The following is a 22090-nucleotide window of genomic DNA, read 5'->3' as shown; positions in this document are numbered from 1 at the left end:
TTCCAAATGACCCCTTGCTGATTACATTTGATAATTCCCATTTGCCTTTGTATTACAATAAAACAATGTGAAGTAAATTTGTTTGTGCTGATAGGGAGCAGGGTAGCATGATGAGTGGAAAACTGGGGACACTGAGTGGTGGGATTGGTATCAAGAATATTTAATGCCTGAAATGACTTTAATTATCCACAGTTTGGTAAATCAGGATGTTCTACACAAAATCAGAACACGCAGTCCAGGCTCTCTGCAGAGTCGTCTCTCAACCCAAGCCCCAGCGCCCCTCCACAGTGAATGTCTGCAGTTTCTGCTCTCCTTCAGAGCCTTCGCACAACGGACACACAAAACACTTCATGACTGGCTTTTATCAAGGGGCTAACATAGGATCGTGCTTAAAATTCTAAGATCAGATCTGCATAGAATAAAAATGCTATTCATTTAGCATACTCATATGTTATTTCCCTCCTATGCTGGCAGAATTAGTAGGTACTGACGATAGCAAGAAATGGAAAATTTATTCTAGGGGCCAGAGAGATAGCACAGGGGGAAGGGTTGTTTGCCCTTGCACCACACGTCGACTAGGGTTCAATTCCTAAGGACTCCTGAGAACCACTAGGAGTTAATTCCTGAATGCAGAGGCAGGAGTAAGCCTTGAGCATTGCCATGTGGTGGCTCCAAAATAAAAAACTATTCCAAATGGTGGAATAAAATTACCTGAAACAAACTATTACCTGGATTCCAGGGTCCTTTGATCCCTCCATCTTTGAATCATAAATCTGTATCAATTCCTGAGAATTTTCCACATTAAAATTCAGAAACTGAAGATCACTCTGTTGTTTCACGTAAATCTGCCATCAATACATGTTATTGATAAGTCAATAGAAAGTGTATTGTAAAGCTACCATCAAGTCAAAAACAGGCACCTTCAAATACTGAAACTGGGTAGTAGTGAAATATTCAAAATACTTTTTCTGGTGCATGGGGGGGTTCACCCCACACCTGGCGATGCTCTGACCATCGGGGATGCCAGAGATCAAACGCAGGTCAGACCAAACACAAGGCGAGCACCCCACCTACCTGTCTCATATCTCCTGCTCCCTCAAATACTTTCAGCCTCTCTTCCCCTTTCTGGCTGGCCTGTCTGCCTGCGTCCCTTAAACACATCCACCACCCACTAAAGAGCAGCTGGCAGGGCCCAAGGTGCAGAGGCTCTTCCTGATTCGGTCCCTTTCGTTCCCAAGCACCTTCCGCAAGGACACACCTTGCCTCAGGTTGTGCAGCTCAGAGTCGTCCGGTTCTTGCTTCGACTTGGCGATGTCGAGGAGCCTCGTCTTTCCTCCTCTCTCTCTCTGCTATTTAGGAACAAATGTCACCAACTATAAGTCACTAGCCTATATCAACACAGATCTTAAACCCCAACAAGTGACTGCTCAGCTAAATCTGGTTTTGCTTTCAAGGTGGGTCACCCCTCACGTGCTCAGGGGCCACCCCTGGCTGTTGTCCATGCTCAGGAGCGACCCTTGCCACTACGAATCGGTCTGGAGTCGGCCACATGCAAGGCCAAGACCTGACCCTATGTGCTACTCACTGGTCCCAACTCACATTTTCCTTCCTCTGCTCCTGAATTTAAAATTACAAAGTGGGGGCCTGAGCAATAGCACAACGGTAGGGCTTTTGCCTTACACTCGGAATGCCCCAGGACAGACCTGGGTTTGAACCCACAGTGCCCCATATGGTCCCCCAAGCCAGAAGTGATTTCTGAGTGCATATCCAGACTTAGCCCCTGAGCGTCACCAGGTGTGGTCCCAAAACCAAAAAAGGGGAAAAAAGAACAAAGTGAAGTCGGAGAAGCAGCTGGACTGGAGGGCAGAGGCCTTGTGTGCCTGCCTGAGGCTCTGGCTTCACTCCCAGGCACCCAAACCCAAAGGAGCCTGCAAAATGGTTGACTGGGAAAAGCTTTGATCTGGGCTCCTTATCACACGGAAAACATTCACTGGGTAACTAATGCTGAAGTGGAGTAAACATTCTCCCCAGTTGGGCAAGAGAGCAAGCCAGAGAGCAAGGGGGGAGGAGAGAGCGAAGAGAGGGAAAGAGGGAGGGGAGGGGGAAGATAGAAAGAGAAAGAGACTGACTGAGGGCCCAGAGAGATAGCACAGCGGTGTTTGCCTTGCAAGCAGCCGATCCAGGACCAAAGGTGGTTGGTTCGAATCCCAGTGTCCCATATGGTCCCCGTGCCTGCCAGGAGCTATTTCTGAGCAGACAGCCAGGAGGAACCCCTGAGCACTGCCAGGTGTGGCCCAAAAACCAAAAAAAAAAAAGAAAAAAAGAAAAAAAAGAAAGAGACTGACTGAGCACAGGGCTTCACAGATGGAGGCCAGGGTTCAACCCTTAGTACCTCATGGTCCCCGAATATTGCCAGGAGTAGCCCTACAGTACTGAAGGGTGTAGTCCCAAAACAAACCACAAAAGCACTGACTGCAGTCAAATGATATGTTTTTACATGTGCAGAGTCTGAGAGCAAGTCACCCAGGGCACAAGAAAGAGCCTTCAGTAGGAATGCTGATGGCATGTCCCTCTTTCTGATCGTTAACAGCCTAAAATGAATCTCGATTGCTTTGGACTCATTCCTTCTTAGCCTGATTTGTGGTGCAAACGCTGAAGGCTGGAGGCCAGAGCCCAGAGGTCAGAGCACAAGGCCCTGTGCCAGCCACTCCCCATAATAGCTGTTTTCACATTACACAGGTAACTGGTAGGCATCTGCACTGTGAGAATCCAAATACATGCCTTCCCTGTATTACAAAAATAGGCATGTACGAGGGCTGACGGTGAAAAAGAAAAAATACAAACAAAAAAAACAAAAACAAAATAGCTCGGGGCTGGAGAGAGAGCACAGCATTAGGGCATTTGCCTCGCACGCAGCCAATTCAGAACAGACCAGGAGTTTGAATCCCAGCACCCCATATGGTCCACAGAGCCGGCCAGGAGCGATTTCCTGAGCTCAAAGCCTAGGAGTAATCCCTGAGCAATGCTGAGTGTGACCCAAAAACCAAAACCAAAACCAAAAAACCAAACAAACCATAATAGCATATACGATTAAAAAGAGGTAAGTAGGGCCAGAGTGGTAGCACAGCGGCAAGGCACCTCCTGCCTTGCATGAGGCTGACCCAGAACAGACTTCAGTTCAATTCCCAGCATCCCATATGGTACCCCCCCCAAGCAAGGACGTGACTTCTGAGTGCAGAGCCAGATAGTAACCCCTGAGTGCACCAGTGTGGCCCAAAAACCAAAAAAAAAAAAAAAAAAAAGGAAATAGGGGTTAGTAGAAAAAATAATCATAGTAGTTGGGACCAGAGAGATAGCACGGAGGGTAGGGCATTTGCCTTGCATATAGAAGGACGATGGCTCGAATCCCAGCACCCATATGGGCCCCTGAGCCTGCCAAGGAAACTATTTTCTAAGCATAGAGCTAGAGGAACCCCTGAGTGCTGCCAGTGTGACCCAAAAAACAAACAACAAACAAAATACATAGTATCTGACAATTCCTCCTAGGATAATTGTGGGGGGCACACCTGGCTATGCTCAGGGCTTAACTCTTGGTTTTGTATTCAGGGATCACTCCTGACAGGCTCAGAGGACCACATGGGGTGATGGGTATCAAACCTGGGTCAGCAATGTGCAAGGCCAGTGCCTCAACTGCTGTATTCATCTTTCTGGCCCATCTTTCTAATACTTTGTTCATAGCACTTGTATAGTAATAAAAGTTCCCTGGTGAAGAGAGATAGTACAGCAGGGAGAGCATTTACCTTGTACTTAGCCACCGAGTTTGATCCCATGGGACCCTCATATGGTTCCCCAAATCAGACAAAAATAATTGAGTGCTGGGGCTGGAGAGATAACATAGCGGTAGGGTGTTTGCCTTGCAAGCAGCCGATCCAGGATGGACTGTGATTCGAATCTCGGCATCCCATGCCTGCCAGGAGTGATTTCTGAGCACCGGAGCCTGGAGTAAACCCTGAGCGCCACTGGGTGTGACTCAAAGAAACTAAGTGCTGCCGGACCCAAAATCAAAAAATTAAAATAAATAAACTCTCTGTGAGCCTACGAGTTTTTTTTTAGCAGTTTCAAACACATAAATGTGAATGGAAAGATTGTTCAAAATCAACCCTAGGAGTGAAAAATGCTCCTCCCTAAATTCTATGCAGTCAGTCAACCTGGGGGAGAATGGAGACAGTGACCCTATAGTGGAATAAATACATATTTCCCCAGTCTTTTTTGTTTTTTGTTTTTTTGTTTTTTTTGGTTTTTGGGTCACACCCGGCAGCGCTCAGGGGTTCCTCCTGGCTCTCCCCTCAGAAATAGATCTGGCAGGCACTGGGGACCATATGGGATGCCGAGATTCGAATCACAGTCCACTCCTGTGGAATGGACTATGGGGATGCCCTATGGGATGCCGGGATTCGAACCACCATCCTTCTGCATGCAAGACAAACGCTCTACTTCCATGCTATCTCTTCAGCCTAATATTTTCCCAATCTTTAATCAGATTGAAATAAGGGACGTGTGCTTCTGAAAATTTTTCATAAAAGTTTTTTTCCTTCTGAAAGAAGCCCATGTTCTTTCTTGAAAATGTATCTCTCTTTTTCCTCATATTTCTTTTTTTTTTTTTTTTTTGGTTTTGGGCCACACCCCTGTTTGGCGCTCAGGGGTTACTCCTGCTATAGCGCTCAGAAATCGCTCCTGGCTTGGGGGAACCATATGGGACGCCCGGGGATCGAACTGCAGTTCGTCCTACACTAGCGCTTGCAAGGCAGGACCCTTACCTCTAGCGCCACCTTCCCGGCCTCATCCCTCATATTTCTCTAATAAATTTATTTCCCCATTCTCACACACACACACAACACACACACACCATACACACACACACACACCACACACCACACACACACAACACCAACACACACACACACAGCCTATGTTCAGGAATTACTCCTGGCTCTGCACATAAGAATCGCTCTTGGTAAAAAAAAAAAAAAAAAAAAAAAAGAATTGCTCTTGGTAGATTTGGGAGACCCCATTGGGATGCCAGGGATTGAACCTGGGTTGGCTACATATAGGACAAATGCTCTATCCATTGTACTATTGCTCTGGCCCACCTTATTTAGAAAGATTAAGCAGAGAAAAAAGACAGAAGCATGAGTTTGAGAGAGAACAAGAGCTTCTCCAGAGTGGAAATAGGAATCAAAGATAGAGAGCCCAAAGAGATATCACAGTGGTAGGGCATTTGCCTTGCACGCAACCAATCCAGGAACAGACAGTGGTTTCGATTCCTGCATCCCATGTGGTCCCCGAGCCTGCCAAGAGCGACCTTCTGAGAGCACATAGCCAGGAGTAACCGCCTGAGCACCACTGGGTGGTGACTCAAATACCAAAAAACAAAAAAACAAAAAAACGGACTCTAAGTAACTTTCTTTTAAACTATTTGCTTCACTAAATTTTTTCCTCATTGAATACTGATGCTTTCCATTTACAGAATTATATTTTCTTTACAGAAAGAAGGCATCGGGATTTGATTCCCTGGCACCAAATACCGACCCCCGACCCTGTACACTGCCAGGAGTGATCCTGAGCACAGAGGTAGGAGTAAACCCTGAGCACTGCTGGGTGTATCTCTAAAACAAAACAAAACAAAACAAAACATAACAAAAAATGCATTGAGGAAAGGTGTGAACAGAAAAAAAAATCAGAAACACTAAAAACCACATTAAAATTTTCCTTTGGGGGCCAGAGAGATAGCATGGAGGTAAGGCGTTTACCTTTCATGCAGAAGGTCATCGGTTGGAATCCCGGCGTCCCATATGGTCCCCCGTGCCTGCCCAGGAGCGATTTCTCGAGAACGGAGCCAGGAAAAAACACTGAGCACGGCACCGCCGGGTGTGACCCAAAAACCACAAAAAAAAATTTTTTTTTTCCTTGGAACCTGACCTCCAAACCTAAGCTTTTCTTACTACAAACTAGTAGCACGCAAGTGTAAAAACATCCTAGCCAGCAAGGATAGAAACAAGATGTGTAAGGTCAGAGCTGGGAGATTGCATGGAGGTAGAGCATTTGCCTTAATTGCAGAAGGACGGTGGTTTGAATCCTGGCATCCCCATATGGTCCCCTGAGCCCTGCCAGGAATGATTTCTTTTTCTTTTTTCTTTTTTTTTTCTTTTCAGGAGCGATTTTCTGAGCATAGAACCAAGAGTAACCCTTGAGTGCTGCTGGGTGTGACCCAAAAACCAAAAACCAAAAAAAAAAAAAAATCACAAATTAACTTCTCCCCATGCACAAAGCAAGGAGGCGGAAGGGGCCTGGAGGGTGGGGGCAGGTGGGGAATGACATTGGGATTCTGCAGCAACAAGGGAATAGAATTTGGGGGAAGATAATGTCTGTTTATGAGAAGAGGGCTTAACTGAAATAATATTAAGAAACATATCACTCACAACAACATATTAGTGAAGGTCATACTAATACAAGAAAATATGGAGTATTTTCCATTTGTAAAATCTATTTGCAAACAGGAAAGGGTTAACTGACTACATTTTTTGTCTTTGTTTTGGGTCAGACCTAACAGTGGTGGGGCTTTGGGAATGGCATGGGGTTGCTGGGAATCAAACCCAGGTCAGCCACATGCAAGATAAGCCCCTGCCCACTATGCTATTGCTTAGTCCCCAGGAGTCTCTAGCTGTAATCCAGAACCTGCAGAATAATGCAGCCTTCCTTGCCTCAGCTTGGAACCTTCTTCTGTGCAGCTGTGAGCACCAATGCAGTTTCTGGGGGAGGCGATGCAGGTTGCATGGCTGGGGGGCGGGGGAACTGGGCAGGTAAGCAGCATTTCCATTCCCCTGCCTGGAGGCCACCCCCAGTCTTCAACAGGGGTGAAACCCCAAAATGCTCATACTGCTAGTACCATGAAAAATTTAGACCCCAAATAAACAACTATTCAAGCCTCTTCGACAAAGGTACTGTTTTTACCAGAGAAAACCAGCTCATCCTGCAGACCCAACTTTTCTCCTGCTTGAGGCGGATGATCTCTTCTCGCTGTTCGTTATTCTCTGTCGTTTTTTCACTCAGATCATCTTTGAAAGGAGAAGGGAAAGCAGCCTCCAGTGGGGACGGTCTGAGAAAGACTACAGTGCAGGACACCCCCATATCTTTGACCCCGACCCTGCCCTCGCTTTCCTCTGAGCCCATCGTGGCATCCAGGCTGCTGAGGACCCGGTTCCTGTCCCTGTAGGGTTGTGGTCTGTTCCCATACTCAACCCTGAGCATAAGAGCTGAAGCCCTGGCCGGGATGTGACTCAGGTGGACCCTTGCACTTGCAAAGTCCAAAGTTGGAGCCCTGAAGCCACCACAAAATAATCATGGGGAAGATTGAAAATAATTTAAAAACCTGCTCCTGGCCTTTCTGCGCCCAGCTTCCCCTCCCAACTCCTCGTGTCCTGTCCCCCCTCTTAAGGCCCAGTCTAGGACCTCTGTGCCTGCTATTCCTCTGCCAAGACAGAGAGCAGACCTGAGACTGGCTCTTGGCCAGATGGAAAGCTGCTGGTTTCCGGTAACTCAGAGATGACTCCTCAAAGACACCACTCGAGGCCCCCAAAACTAAACCTCTGCTTTCCTACTCCTGGGGGCTAACAGCCAAGCTATTACTGAAGTTTCCCATTTATAAAGCGATATTTTCTTCCTATGAAGGGCATCGAGGAGGCAGGAGCAAATCAAAAAATGAGAATGTTATCTAATTCTAACAATTCTTCAGGGGGCTACAGAGAGAACCACCAATGACTGCAAGCGCGGGGTCAGAAGTGCGGCTGCCGCATGCTCTGTGAGTTACTCACGCACAGCAGACAAAGATTAGCAGGGGCACATGTGACCCACAGCCAAGCACACATGTGGCCACAGCAAAACACTTGTTGACACTCTGCCAAGTTCACACAGGACCCATAGGCCTAAGTACAAAGTACGAGAAGGAACGGGGGGAAAAACTAAACCCCCGAAGCTTCACCCACTCACAGACCAGGCATGATACAGACCAGATCTCCTTTCACCTGACTGAGCCAATGTTGGAACATGTGGTCATTCAGCAACCACATCCAGTGGAGCCAGCACTGACCTCGGCCTTCCCCCTACGCCAAGCCCAGTCTTAGGGCATTTTGGTGAACGGCTCAAGGCCACACCGGTGCAGTGGAACCAACCATGAAAGGGAGATGGACCAGGGTGGCAGAGGGCAGGCCTGGCAATGTGAGGCCTAGTTCAATCCCAACACCATTGACTGCCAGGGACCCTGGTGACTCCAAGTCTATTGCTTTGAGTGGTCTCCAAGTCTGTGGCCACAGGGAGGAAAGAGGCCACCCCACTGTCAAGGAATGACAATCTACACACACCTTATAAAAGCTGACAAAGCCTGGGGGTGGCCGTCACCACAATCTGGGGGGATCCCGCCTCAGAGAGCCCCTTTCATAGCACAGGAGGTTTCCTGCCTTCCTCTTCCCTGTCTGTTCTGAATTGGGCCCAAAATAAAAACAACAGGGGCTGAAGAGATAGCACTGCGAGGAGGGCATTTGCCTTGCAAGCAGCCAACCTGGGTTTAATCCCGGCATCCCAGAGGGTGCCCTAAAGCAGCAGGAGTGATTTCTAAGTGCAGAGCCAGAAGGAAACCCCTGAGAGCCCTGGGTGTGGCCCCCATAACCAAAAAAGCAAGAACTACACCACCACCACCAAGATTCTGGAAATGTTGCATCTGCCCCACAAGATGGGTGTGGATGTCTTCCTAACCTCAGTCTTTTAGTGGTCACAGAGGGAAAAGGGTGGCTAACATAAGAAAACCTGCGGAGCTCGCCTGGGCCACGTGGACCTGAAAGGAAGCACACATCAATGGGCGGCTGTGCCTGACCTTTCAGCTTGCTGACTTCCACCTTGAGAAACTTCAGCTTCTGCTTGTAGTCCTGCTTCTCCTTGGCAATGCACGGTCTCCACTCCATCATCTTCGGTCTCGGAGGGCGTGTTCCAGCAGCTTAAACTTCCCGGAGCAGTCTGCGATGTGATTCACCGCCTCTCGATGATATCTTTGTCCTATGGGCAAAGGGAAAGAAAAACCTGTTCTAGCCCCCAGAAAAGGCTCTGCCTGTGAGGAGAGCCACCGGCGAGTCACCCTTCAGCTTGATCATCGTGGTGAGGCCTGCTCTCGAGCCTGCAACTGGCCAACTTGAGCGGAGAGTTCCACTAGTGTGTTGCTGAGGTTTTCATTTCTGGCCTGCACAGAAACACATCCGATGCTAATTAGGTCTGTTCACCAGCCACAATTTGTGTTCATTTTTCTGCCTTGTTTTTTTCCCTTGTTGAATATTTCTTTCAAAGTGAGGAAAGAAAGCAGCCACCAAGAAGCAAAACAAACACTTATTCCCAGTAAATTTGGCATTCTTGTGATAATGGCAGGTTCACCTCTCTTGTGTGATTGTTGTCATATCTGTGCAATGTCTATTTCCTAATGTTTGTCATGAATAATTCTAGCTGAATAAAATAAGAGGGGCCAGAGAGATAGTGCAGCAGGTAGGCACTCACCTTGCACACTGCCCACTCAGGCTCGTCCAGACAGTTCCCCAAAGTCCAGCAGGAGTGACTTGTAAATGTAGAGCCAGCAGTAATCCCAGGTCATTACCAGAATGTCGTGCCCCCCCCCCCCCGCCCAACAAACCAAAAAAACAGCAAAGGAAATAAAATGAATGGAAAAAGAATATTTCCTTGCTGAAATTAAGTAACATTAGTGACTCTTTTTTTTTTTTTTTTTTGTTTTTTTGGTTTTTTTGCGTTTTTGGGCCACACCTGTTTTGATGCTCAGGGGTTACTCCTGGCTATGCCTCAGAAACTAGCCCTGGCTTGGGGGGACCAAATGGAAAGCCGGGGGATCGAATCGCGGTCCTCTCCTTGGCTAGCGCTTGCAAGGCAGACACCCTTACCTCTAGGGCCACCTCACCAGTCCCAACATTTAGTGACTTTTTTGTTTTGTTTTGTTTTTTGGGCCACACCAGCGGTGCTCAGGGGTTACTCCTGGCTGTCTGCTCAGAAACTAGCTCCTGGCAGGCACGGGGGGACCATATGGGACACCGGGATTCGAAACCAACCACCTTAGGTCCCTGAATCGGCTGCTTGCAAGGCAAACGCCGCTGTGCTATCATCTTCTACGCCCTCTTTTTTTTTTTTTTTTTTTTAACAATTAGTGACTCTTTATGGTTCTTTTTTTAATCCATCTACTCAATTTTGGGGGCCACCCCTAGCAGTCTTCAGGGTTCAACTCCTGGCAGGGTTCAGGATGCCAGGTACTGAGACCAGGTTGGCCGGGTGTGAGGCCTTCACAGCTGTACTCTCTCTGGCCCTGACAAGCTGCTGCTGTGAAGCGGCAGATGCCTTGTCCCGATGATATGGCAGAGGAAGCATGTGGGAACACAGGAACCATAGTGGTGGATGAACATTCTCTCTCTCTCTCTCCTCTCTCTCTCTCTTTCTCTCACTCTCTCTCTCTCTCTCTCTCTCTACTCTCTCTCTCTCTCTCTCACACACACACACACACACACACACAAAACTTAGTTGAGTATTTTGTTTTTTTTTATTAAATTGGGAAGACATCTGGGCCACAACCTATGGTGCTCAGGGTTTACCTCCTGGCTCTGCACTCAGCAATCACTACTAGAAGGCTCAAGGGAACCGTAGGAGTATGCTCAGGATCAAATCTAGGTCAGCCATGGAAAAGGCAAGAGCCTCTCCTTTGTATTAATCACTCCTGCTCCTACATGTCCTTTATTTTAAGTTTATTTTTATAATTTTTTTAAACTCTATTGATGGATGGGTTTTTGGGCCACAACCAGTGGTCACTTAGGATTACTCCTGGCTCTGCACTCAGAAATCGCCCCTGGCAGGCTAGAGAACCATATGGGATGCCAGAAATCAAACCGGCTCCTTCCTCGGGTCGGCCCACATGCAAGGCAAATGTCCTACCACTGCACTATCTCTCCGGCCCCTATGTTTATTTTTGAGATAACACCCAGTGGTCCTCTGGGCTTAGTTATGACTCTCTCTAAGGTAGGTATTCCTGGAAAGCTCAGGGGACCATATGGAGTACCAGGGATGAATCCAGGTGGGCTGTGTGTAAGGCCTTCACCTGCTGTACTAGTCATTCTATACCCCCAATGGCCCATTTAAATTTAACCTCTCAGAGCCTGAAACAGAATTTGGGCTAATAAAGCTTAACTAGAAAATCAAGTAACCTCAGGCCCAAGGAATTCCTTGCTGGGCACTCATGGCCACTCCAGGTAGGCAGAGGGACAAACACCCTATATGGTGCTGGGAATTCAACCCAGGCCAACTACAAGCAGGTGTCCTACCCACTGTTGCACCTGCTGCAGCCCCACAATTGAGTTTTTTTTTTTAAATTTTTTGAGCCTAACCCATTTGATGCTCAGGGTTACTCCTGGCTAAGCTCTCAGAAATCGCCCCTGGCTTGGGGGACCCTATGGGACGGCGGGGGATCGAACCGCAGGTCCTTCCTTGGCTAGCGCTTGCCAAGCAGACACACCTTACCTCTAGTGCGACCTCGCCAGGCCCCTATTTTTATTTTTTTATTTCTTGTTTTTTTTGGTCACACCCAGCAGAAATCACCCCCGGCAGGCACAGGGAGACCATATGGGATGCTGGTATTTGAACCAATGACCTTCTGCATGAAAGGCATGCTATCTCCATGTTATCTCCATGCTATCTCTCCGGCTCCCATAATTGAGTATCTTAAATAAAATTCTACTTTTAAAACTATGGGGCCTCCCCAGTAATGGTATCACAGCATGCCAGCATGGCAAGATTCTGACCCCCAGCACTCCCTGCGTCACCAACTGCCACTCTGGGCAAGCATTGCCACCTAATGGGTGAACCCAGACAGACAAGCCAGCCCAAGGGCTGGGGAAGGAAAACCGATACATACACCCGGGGACCAAGTGCACAGAGCCAACCTCCAGGTCTTCAGAGAGGAGAGGCAGAGTGGGTTGCTTTCTGCGCCATCTCCTGCAGCTGGAGCTGAGTTTTTCTGAAGAGCCGCCTGGCAATTCCACCTGATTGGATTCCAAGGTTTTGAACCTTCTTGGTGAGGGACCTGATTATTCGGTTCTTTTGTGTAGTTCACCTACAAATGGGCCAAGAGCTGATAGAATAGTGGATAAGGCTCTTGGCTTCGCATGTAGCCAACCTTTTTTCAATCCCTGGCATACCATATGGTCCCAAGCCTGCCAGGAGTGAATCAAGAGCCAGGAATAACCCCTGAGCATTGCTGGGTATGGGCCAAAAGCCAAAAACAAACAAACAAACAAAAAAGACCGAAGAATACTTTGTTTCAAAACTATTTCAGCGGGCCAGAACGATAACACAATGGGGAGGGCATTTGCCTTGCACTCAGCTGACCTGGGGGTTGGATCCCCCGAGTCTGCCAGGAGTGATTTCTGAGCGCAGAGCCAGGAATAAACTCAAGCACCACCGAGTGTGGCCCCCAAAACCAACCAAATAAACAAACAAAGAAAAACCCTATTTCTATAATAGTAAGAATTTTTTTTAAAAAATGGTAAGAATTTTTCCTCCAATAAGAAAAGTACTTTAGGGGCCGGGCGGTGGCGCAAGAGGTAAGGTGCCTGCCTTGCTGCGCTAGCCTTGGACGGACCGCGGTTCGATCCCCCCGGTGTCCCATATGGGTCCCCCCCCCCAAGCCAGGAGCGACTTCTGAGCGCATAGCCAGGAGTAACCCCTGAGCAGCAAACGGGTGTGGCCCAAAAAAAAAAAAAACCAAAAAAAAAAAAAAAAACGAAAAGTACTTTAGGGCCGGGGCAATAACACAGCAAGCAGGGTGTTTGCCTTGCATGCAGCTGACCCAGGTCAGTCCCTGGCATCACCATATGATTCCTTGAGCCACCACCAGGAGCAGTAACCCCTGAGCACTGCTGGGTGTGCCCCCAAAAATTAAAAAGTGCTTTAATAGTCTATAATAATCTTCAACACTCTCTTCACACTTCTTTCAAATCTCAGGCACTGAGCCTAAGAGGATTAGCATGTGGCCAACCCAGGAGGGACCCCACTTTTTTTTTTTTTTTTTTTTTTTTTTTGGGTCACACCCGGCAGCGCTCAGGGTTTACTCCTGGTTCTTTGCTCAGAAATCACTCCTGGCAGGCCCAGGGGACCATATATAATGCCAGGATTCGAACCACCGACCTTCTGAATGCATAGGCAAACAACTTTCCCTCCAGGCTATCTCTCCAGCCTCCCAGAGGGACCCACTTCTATTCCTAGCATCCTATATGGTTCCCCAGCCCCTGCCAAGGGACGATTTCTGAGTGCAGAGCCAGGAGTGACTCATGAGCACACGAGTTGGCCCCAAACCCAATCAATCGATCAATCAATTCAATCTAAAAATAAATAATTCTCAGGCCACATTGACTTATAACAACTCCCTTCCTCAAGTTCCCTCTCCATTCTTTCTTTTGTTTAATATAAAGTTTAAGATCTGAGTCAGCCGAGAGAAACAGCTTGTCCAGGCACCTTCCTTTTACCTCCGGGCTCTAAATTCCCTCCAGATTTAACGCTAGGCCACCTCATGTTAACTGGACATCTGCCTGCACCTAACCCATACCACATGTTTCCCTACTTGGAAAACATTTGTGACAACGACTGAGTCCGTGGCATCTTCTTCCCCCTCCCCAGTCTGGGCCAGCAGTGAGTGGAGGAAAGACGAACATTCGCTCATCCCGACCTTCTAAGCGGCTGCAGCGCTCCTCCAGAGTCAGCACCTTCTGCCGGTCCTCCTCCCACGACAGAAGCTGTTTCTGATGTACTGCGACCATGTCATTGAGCTCTTTGTCGCGATCTTTTAACTCTCTGATGAGCAGCTGCAGCTCTTTCCGTTGTTTCTCTATCGTGGAAATCTCAACTTCTGACCCGATGTTCTAAAAATCAAAGTTTTTTCGTTTGTTTGTTTTTGGGTCACACCTGGCTCCGGGCTCAGAAATCGCTCCTGGCAAGCTGGAAGGACCGTATGGGAACCGAACCACTGTCTGTTCTGGATTGGCTGCGTGCAAGTCAAACACCGTACCACTGTGCTATCTCTCTGGCCTCTCAGAAAGTTTTTACCACAAAATAAAACTTATCCATAGAGGAGAAGGGTGACCGTATGGAGCGACTGCACTGTGAGGAGGGCACTCGCCTTGCACAACAGCTGACCTGAGTTCAATCATCGGCATCCCCATATGAGCCTCTGAGCCCCTACGAGGGTGAGCCCCTAAGCATATCTGGATGCACCCCAACAATAAAGTAGAATAGTAAAAATATCAGTCAAAGTTTATTTCTGAACTTTAGTCTTTCATAATCAATTCTAAGTTTCTCAGTTGGCCTCCTGTCAAAAATAGTATCAAAATGTATAAGGGTGCTTTGTCTATACACAGTTGAGAAGGCTTCAATCCCAGCATCCATATGGGTCCCCCAGTATCCAAACAGGAATCATTCTGAGTGCAGAGCCAGGAGTAACCAAAGCAATGCCAGGTATGGCCCAAACCAAAGTATGTACATTTAAAACAACCTGAGGGGGGCAGATAAATAGCACAGCGGTAACGGCGTTTGCCTTGCACGTGGCCACACAGAACAGACCCCTGGTTTGAATCCTGGCATCCCATATGGTCCCCCGAGCCCTGCACAGGAGCGACTTCTAAGCACAGGAGCCAGGAGTAATCCCTGAGCACCTCCAGGTGTGACCCCAAAACGAACAACACAACACAACAATCACACAACAAAAACAAACCAACCTGAGAGGTCAGAGTGATAGTCCAGTGAGTTGGACATTTTCCTTGGCACTCTGGCTCACCCAGGTTTGATCACCAGGATCCCATATGGTCTCCCAAGCCCTTCAGGAGCGATTTCCTGAGTGCAGAGCTAGGTGTGCCCCCTCCCAAAAAATAAATAAAACTTGAGATGTGAACTTTCCTGCTACCACGCTGGGATGTGTACTGGGGCTCTCAGCCTTTGGAGAAGCCCACCTTCTCTCTTGAGACCATCTCTCTCTTATCTTCTGCCTCCCCTTCCTCAGAATCTCCACATAAAACCAAAACCCAAAACAACTATCTTGCTTCACCAAAAATAAAACAAGCTGAAAGCTCTCGCCTGGGATCCCACCCACCAGGCTAAGACAGAAGCTGATGGGAGCGCTGTGAGTGCTCTGCATGCTGCAGACCCTGCTTGGCACCAATCACTGGGGAATGAATGGCCTAGAAAACCCCTCCCAAGATAGGACTGAGGCAAAAAATATGGCTCAGTTACAAGGAAATACCTATATGGAGGATGTGGGCACACAGTGCCTGGCATCTTACTGGGGTGAGGGAGTGAGATGTTGCTTTTTGGATTTCTGTACCAAGTCTGTGCTACAGGGACTCACAGCAGTATAGGGTGGAAGGCGAGCCTTTCCCCTAACTTTTTTTTTTTTTTTTTTTTTGTTTTTTAGGCCACACCGGGCGGTGCTCAGGGGTGACTCCAGGCTGTCTGCTCAGAAATAGCTCCTGGCAGGCACGGGGGACCATATGGGACACCGGGATTCGAACCAATCACCTTTGGTCCTGGATCAGCTGCTTGCAAGGCAACCGCCACTGTGCTATCTCTCAGGGCCCTTCCCCTAACTTCTTTTCCCTACCTCTTCCTATAAGACTTAAAAACTCACTGGATAGCTGCTTTTGTATTTGAATTGACCTTCCCTCACCTAGGACTGGGGGTTAGTTTGAATAAAGGGAATAGCCTGGGGCTGAGAGATAGCACAGAGGTAGGGCGTTTGCCTAGCAAGCATTCCATATGGTCCCCCATGCCTGTCAGGGGTTTCTGCAGAGAGCCAGGAGTAACCCTTGAGCATCACTGGGTGTGACCTAAAACAAAAAAAAAAAACAAAAAAGAAGAGAGAGAGAGAGTAGTCTGTAGTCTGGCTTTGGCATGCTCAGGAGTGAAAGCACTTGGCTTAGGCAGCACTTGGCAGCCAAGAGAGAGGCCATGAAGGAAAAAGCAGGCTGACTCCAGTTAATCTTTTCCTCACTGGTGGCTGTATCATTTCTCCACTGCTACCCTGTTTCATCAGATCCATCTGCCAAGGGGTTAGAAACAAGGTGCCTGAGGCAGTCTCACCCAATTTGTGAAATATATATGTATTTGGGGGGGGGGTTGGGCCACACCCAGTGGTGCTCAGGGTTTACTCCTGGTTCTGTGCTCCGAAATCCCTCCTGGCAGGCTGGGGGACTATATGGGATGCCGGGAATCAAACCGGGTCCTTCTGGGGTTGGCTGCAAGGCAAATGCCTTACCGCTGTGCTATCACTCTAGCCCTGTGGAATATATTTTTATTTTACACTGGGGACCATGAGATGAAAGCAGGTGCCAGCACGCAGGGCTAGGTCTTCTTCCCCTGAAGTCTCTCTAGTCCACAAGTGTGGTTCTCAAGCTGAAGGCCCTCTGATACCCAAAGCCTCATCAGGCGGGGGCCCCAACCATTGTTTATCTCCCAGCTCCAAAGGGGGAATCACTTTGAAAACTTCTGGTGAGCAGCCCACCTGGGGCTAAACAGTGGCTCACATTCCTGAGCCGTGTTCTATCCTAGGCATCCCACATGGATCCCCAGCACTGCCAGGGGTAATACCTGGCTGCAGAGCCAGGAGTAATCAATCCCTGAGCATTGTCCAGTGTGGACAATGAAGAAAAGAAAATAAAGGGGGGGGCCCCGGAGAGATAGCACAGTGGTGTTTGCCTTGCAAGCAGCCTATCCAGGACCAAAGGTGGTTGGTTCGAATCCCGGTGTCCCATATGGTCCCCCGTGCCTGCCAGGAGCTATTTCTGAGCAGACAGCCAGGAGTAACCCCTGAGCAATGCCAGGTGTGGCCAAAAAACCAAAAAAAAAAAAAAAAAAGAAAAGAAAAAGAAAAAGAAAAAAAAGAAAAAACGGGGGACAAAATATGAGGGGAAACCTCTGGTAATGAACTATGAAGAAATTCATGCTTGCATTTTATTTTTGCTGTTCTCTCCCTGGATCAGTCAACAATATTATTCCTTACCTAACCCCAACAATTATGGAATTGTAACCAAATCAAGGAAGCAACAAACAAACAAACAAACAAACAAAACAAACAAAAAATGGCTTAAATGTAAAAAACGCAGGCTGGATAGAGTACAGGGTGTAGGACACTTTGCTTTTTGCACGAGGTTGACATGGATTTGATCCCCAGCACCCCATATGGTCCCCTAAACCCAGCCAGAAATCAGGATCTCAGAGCAGCCGAGAGTGAGCCCTGAGGAGGGCCAGGTGTCACCCAAAACAGAAACGCCCAACATATAATTCACAAAGAGAGGTGAGTGCAAGTTAGAACAGCGTTTTTCAACCACTGTGCCGCGGCACACTAGTGTACCGTGAGATATTGTCTGGTGTGCTGTGGGAAAAATTCCAATTTGCGGCTTTGGCTCACAAATAGACCAGCTCATTATCATTATTTATTATTTCATAATAAAGTCATTGTAAAAGAATTTCTTTGTGTTTGATTCCTATTCAAGAGAAGTACTTTATATATAGTCAATATAGGCACAGAGTTCAATTTTTTTTTGTTTTTTGTTTTTGGGCCACACCCAGCGGTGCTCAGGGGTTACTCCTGGCTGTCTGCTCAGAAATAGCTCCTGGCAGGCACGGGGGACCATATGGGACACTGGGATTCGAACCAATCACCTTTGGGCCTGGATCGGCTGCTTGCACGGCAAACGCCACTGTGCTATCTCTCCAGGCCCAGAGTTAAATATTTTTAACATTTTCTTTTTTTTTTTTTTTTTGGTTTTTGGGTCACATCTGGCAATGCTCAGGGGTTCCTCCTGGCTCTAGACTCAGAAATTGCTTCTGGCAGGCTTTGGTGGGGATAATATGGGAGGCCATATGGGATTCGAACCACCATCCTTCTACATGCAAGGCAAATGCCCTACCTCAGTGCTATCTCTCCAGCCCCTATTTTTTCTTTTCTTTATTTTTTGGATTTTGGGTCACACCCAGCAACGCTCAAGGGTCACTCCTGGCAGGCTCAAGGGGGGGCACCCTATGGGAGGCTGGGATTTGAACTACCATCATTCCCCATGTGAGGCAAACGCCTTACCTCCATGCTATTTCTCTGGCCACAGAATTAATTTTTTTAAATATTTTTTGGGGGGTCACACCCAGCAGCGCTCAGGGGTTACTCCTGACTCTATGCTCAGAAATTGGTCCTGGCAGGCACGGGGACCATATGGGATGCCGGGATTTGAACTACCGTCCTTCTGCATGCAAGGCGAACGCCTTACCTCTATGCTATCTCTCCAGCCCCAATTTATTTTTTTAACTTTTTTTTTTTTTTTGTGGTTTTTGGGTCACACCCGGCAATGCTCAGGGGTTTTTCCTGGCTCCGTGCTCAGAAATTGCTCCTGGCATGCACGGGGGACCATATGGGACGCCGGGATTCGAACCGATGACCTTCTGCATGAAAGGTAAATGCCTTACCTCCATGCTATCTCTCCGGCCCCTTTTTTTAACATTTTCTAATAATGGTGGTGTGCCTCGTGATTTTCTTTCTCATGGAAAAAAAAAGTGTGCCTTTGTACTAAAAAGGTTAAAAAACGGTGAGTTACAGAAATAACTACACCGACAATTAGCATGACCGTAGTAGTGAAGTGAGAATTAGAATGCCTGTCTTGAATACAGTCAGGGGGTGGGGGTAAAGGCAAGATGGGGGCTATTGGTGGTGGGAAGGTTGTGCTGGTGAAGGGGGGGGGTTCTTACTTATGTATAACTGAAACCCAACTCCAAACATGTTCATAATCGTGATGCCTAAATAAGAATATTCTTTTAAAAATTTCATGGGAGGGGGTGTTATATATGAAAACATTTCCATAGGGATTATTATCTTACTGATCCTCCCCTAACCTATTAATGTATCCACCCTAGGGTGTGACCTGGTGATAGTCTATTGGATTATTCCTCACTAGGTATTTTGCTCCCACCCTAGGGTGGTAACCTGCTTCTTGTCTATAAAAGCAAGGGTTTGAGGAAGGCTGGGGCTTATCCTGGGGCTGATTTTTCAGCCTTATCCACTGAATAAAGCTGCTATCCCCTGAAGAAGAAAAAAGAAAAATGAAGGAGAAAGGCTCCTCTATTCCATCACCTTCTAGCCCCATGCAGGGCTATCTTCTACATAATGGCACCCAAACAGGGACCTGATCCTAATCAATAATTGTGCCCCACCCTAGGGTGTGTGACCTGGTGATAGTCTATTGGATTATTCCTCACTAGGTCTTCTGCTCCCACCCTAGGGTGGTACCTGCTTCTTGTCTATAAAAGCAAGGGTTTGAGGAAGGCCAGGGCTTTTCTTCAGCCTCATCCACTGAAGAAAACTGACATCTCCTGAAGCCCCACTGCCTGGGAGCAGAACCCCAAGGAAGGGATCATCCAATATCACCAGGTGACACCCTAGGGTGGAGTGCAATGGTGCATTAGGATAGGATCATCAGTAAGATAAGAATCTTATGGAAACGTCTTCATACATATACATACATACATATACATATATGTATAAAATAACAGGGGGACACTGGTGGAGAACAAACAGAGACCCCAAAACTGTCATTCTCAAAGCTTTGCCTTGCCCATCTCCACAAGCCAATGCGGGGCTGATCCCAATTCAGCAAAGACAACTTTGTACAAAACGGGGTGCCCCACTTGACAGCCGACCGGGGTGCCAGGCCTGGTGACAGCCGCCGGCCGGCTCACCTGGCGCCCGAGCGGGAAGGCCGCCGAGGGGTTCATGGGGAGTCGCCTCCGCCACGGCCGCGTCACCCGAGCAACGCCATAGCCCGGCGCGCCTGCCCGCAGACCGGGCGACGGCGGCCCGGAGGGGCCGCGCTCGTTCTCGCGATATCTCTACGTCCGCGGCCCTTAGTTCTCGCGATGCCTCGACGGCCGCTTCCGCTCGTTCTCGCGACGTCTCGGCGCCTGCGCGACCCAGCCGCCGCTTCCTGGTTCTCGCGCTATCTCGGCGGCTGTGGCCCTTAGTTCTCGCGATATCTCGGCTGTCGCTTCCTCTCGTACTCGCGATATTTCGGCGACCGCTTCCTCTCGTTCTCTCGCGCGATATCTCAGCAATTCCCCCCCCCCCTGCAAGACATGGTAGACATGACTTGGATGCCAACTTTTGAAGCTTGCTCTGGCCACTGGAGAGTGGCTTGAAAAATGCTTATCAATGTTAAATATATAGAATTTTGATCCTGCTCTTTTTCTTTTTCTTTTTTTTATATAGAATAAGAATTAGCAATTTGTTCACACAGGATAACCTGAGGGTGGGGAAAACTACTTCAAACTCTGGCCACCTGGCTGGTGATGAAGTCAGGCCTGGAGTCTTGCTGGTAGAGTGGGGCTGAGTCCCTGGAGCCATCAACCTGGGTCTCTGTGAATTATATTGAGGAAAAGCTGATTTACTGGCTCTTTGTAAAATAAAAAAAAGGTTTGGGGAGGCCAAGACATGCTTGAAAGCTTTGCATACAGGAGGCCTGGGTCAGTCCCCCCACTGGTGCTGTGTCTCCTTCACCATTCCCCAGCCAGTCGGTCCCTTGTTGCTGTGGCTTATGTTTTATTTTAGGAACCTTGATTTCCAGCAGTTAGTGGTAGGATTTTATTTTTTGCAATCACAGCAGCAACACACCCTACATTGTTGTTCCAGGGGCCCACTCCACACCCTCACCCTCCACCCTGGCCTCTCAAGCTTCATACCAAGGCCAGTTTCTGCTGCCTCTGAGCATGTTATTTATTCCCTTACATGCTGCCATGAGATGATTCTGTCTGTCCCTCTCTTTACTTCACTCAGCATTAAAACTGGTGTTTTTTGCTTGTTTTTCCATCTTTTTAAAACAATCACTGTGACGGTATGACTTTCCCAAGTTCATCCATGTAGCAACAAAATGATTTCATCTTTTCTTATTATGCTCTTCTAAATTTCAGCCAAAGGGGGAAAAAAATCACACGTTATACACAAGGACAATTTTAATTCTGCATTTCCCTGCGGTAGCGGATGCTAACGGCTAAATGTGAACTGAAACTACTTTGCCAACTGAACTTGAATACTATACATGTATGTGTTGAACAGGAGACATCTTCAACCACCAACCATATAGAGGACCCGTACCAAATGCTCCTGATGGATAGATAAAATTTGCTCCACCAGATATGCTTCTGGGAGACTTGGGGGACCATATGGGATGCCAGGGATCCTGGGTCTGTCATGGGTCAACCACACGCAAGGCAAACACCCTACCACTGAGCTATTGCTCCGGCCTGTAATTTGTATCTTACATATTTTTCTGATTTTATTTAAAAAAACTCAAGATTGGGCCCGGAGAGATAGCACAGCGGTGTTTGCCTTGCAAGCAGTCAATCCAGGACCTAAGGTGGTTGGTTCGAATTCCGGTGTCCCATATGGTTCCCTGTGCCTGCCAGGAGCTATTTCTGAGCAGACAGCCAGGAGTAGCCCCTGAGCACCACCGGGGTGGCCCAAAATCCAAAACAAAAAAACAAAAACTCTCAAGATTAATGTACACGGGGCGGAGAAATATCATGGAGGTAAGGCATTTGCCTTGCATGCAAAGGACATTGGTTCAAATTCCAGCATCCCATATGGTCCCCCAAGCCTACCAGGAGTGATTTCTGAGCATGGAGCCAGGTGTGATCCAAAAACCAAAAAAAAAATTTAAAAAAGACTAACGTACATAGCAATAAACAGTGGGTTCTAAATTTCTAAAAGATTCTACAGCAAGTTAATTTTTTCCCACTGTCACACTTGTCTTAAGACCTTTAGAACAGGGTCCAGAGATAGCATGGAGGCAAGGCATTCATCTTACATGCAGAACGGTAGCTTGAATCCCAGCCACCCATATGGTCCCCTGAGCCTGCCAGGAGCGATTTCTGAGTGCAGAGCCAGGAGTAACCCAAGTGCTGCCAGGTGTGACCCAACCCC

At 47.9% G+C, this 22090-nt stretch overlaps 1 protein-coding gene across 1 annotated transcript in view; it reads right to left on the bottom strand.

Moving 5' to 3' along the window:
- CCDC62 (coiled-coil domain containing 62) overlaps positions 1-19890 on the bottom strand; it is a 37217-nt gene extending 17327 nt beyond the window's left edge. The window contains 15 exon segments of the mRNA XM_049768230.1: positions 729-742; positions 744-845; positions 1257-1322; positions 1324-1349; positions 7012-7036; positions 7039-7115; positions 8927-9022; positions 9025-9087; positions 9185-9211; positions 9214-9286; positions 12030-12050; positions 12052-12120; positions 12123-12199; positions 13811-14003; positions 19855-19890. Of these exon segments, the coding sequence (XP_049624187.1) occupies positions 729-742; positions 744-845; positions 1257-1322; positions 1324-1349; positions 7012-7036; positions 7039-7115; positions 8927-9022; positions 9025-9087; positions 9185-9211; positions 9214-9286; positions 12030-12050; positions 12052-12120; positions 12123-12199; positions 13811-14003; positions 19855-19890 (965 nt within the window).
- Positions 19891-22090: the final 2200 nt, after the last annotated feature.

This window comes from Suncus etruscus, chromosome 2, assembly GCF_024139225.1.
Source record: "Suncus etruscus isolate mSunEtr1 chromosome 2, mSunEtr1.pri.cur, whole genome shotgun sequence".
NCBI lineage: Eukaryota > Metazoa > Chordata > Mammalia > Eulipotyphla > Soricidae > Suncus > Suncus etruscus.
This window is presented reverse-complemented; position numbering and strand designations above follow the sequence as displayed.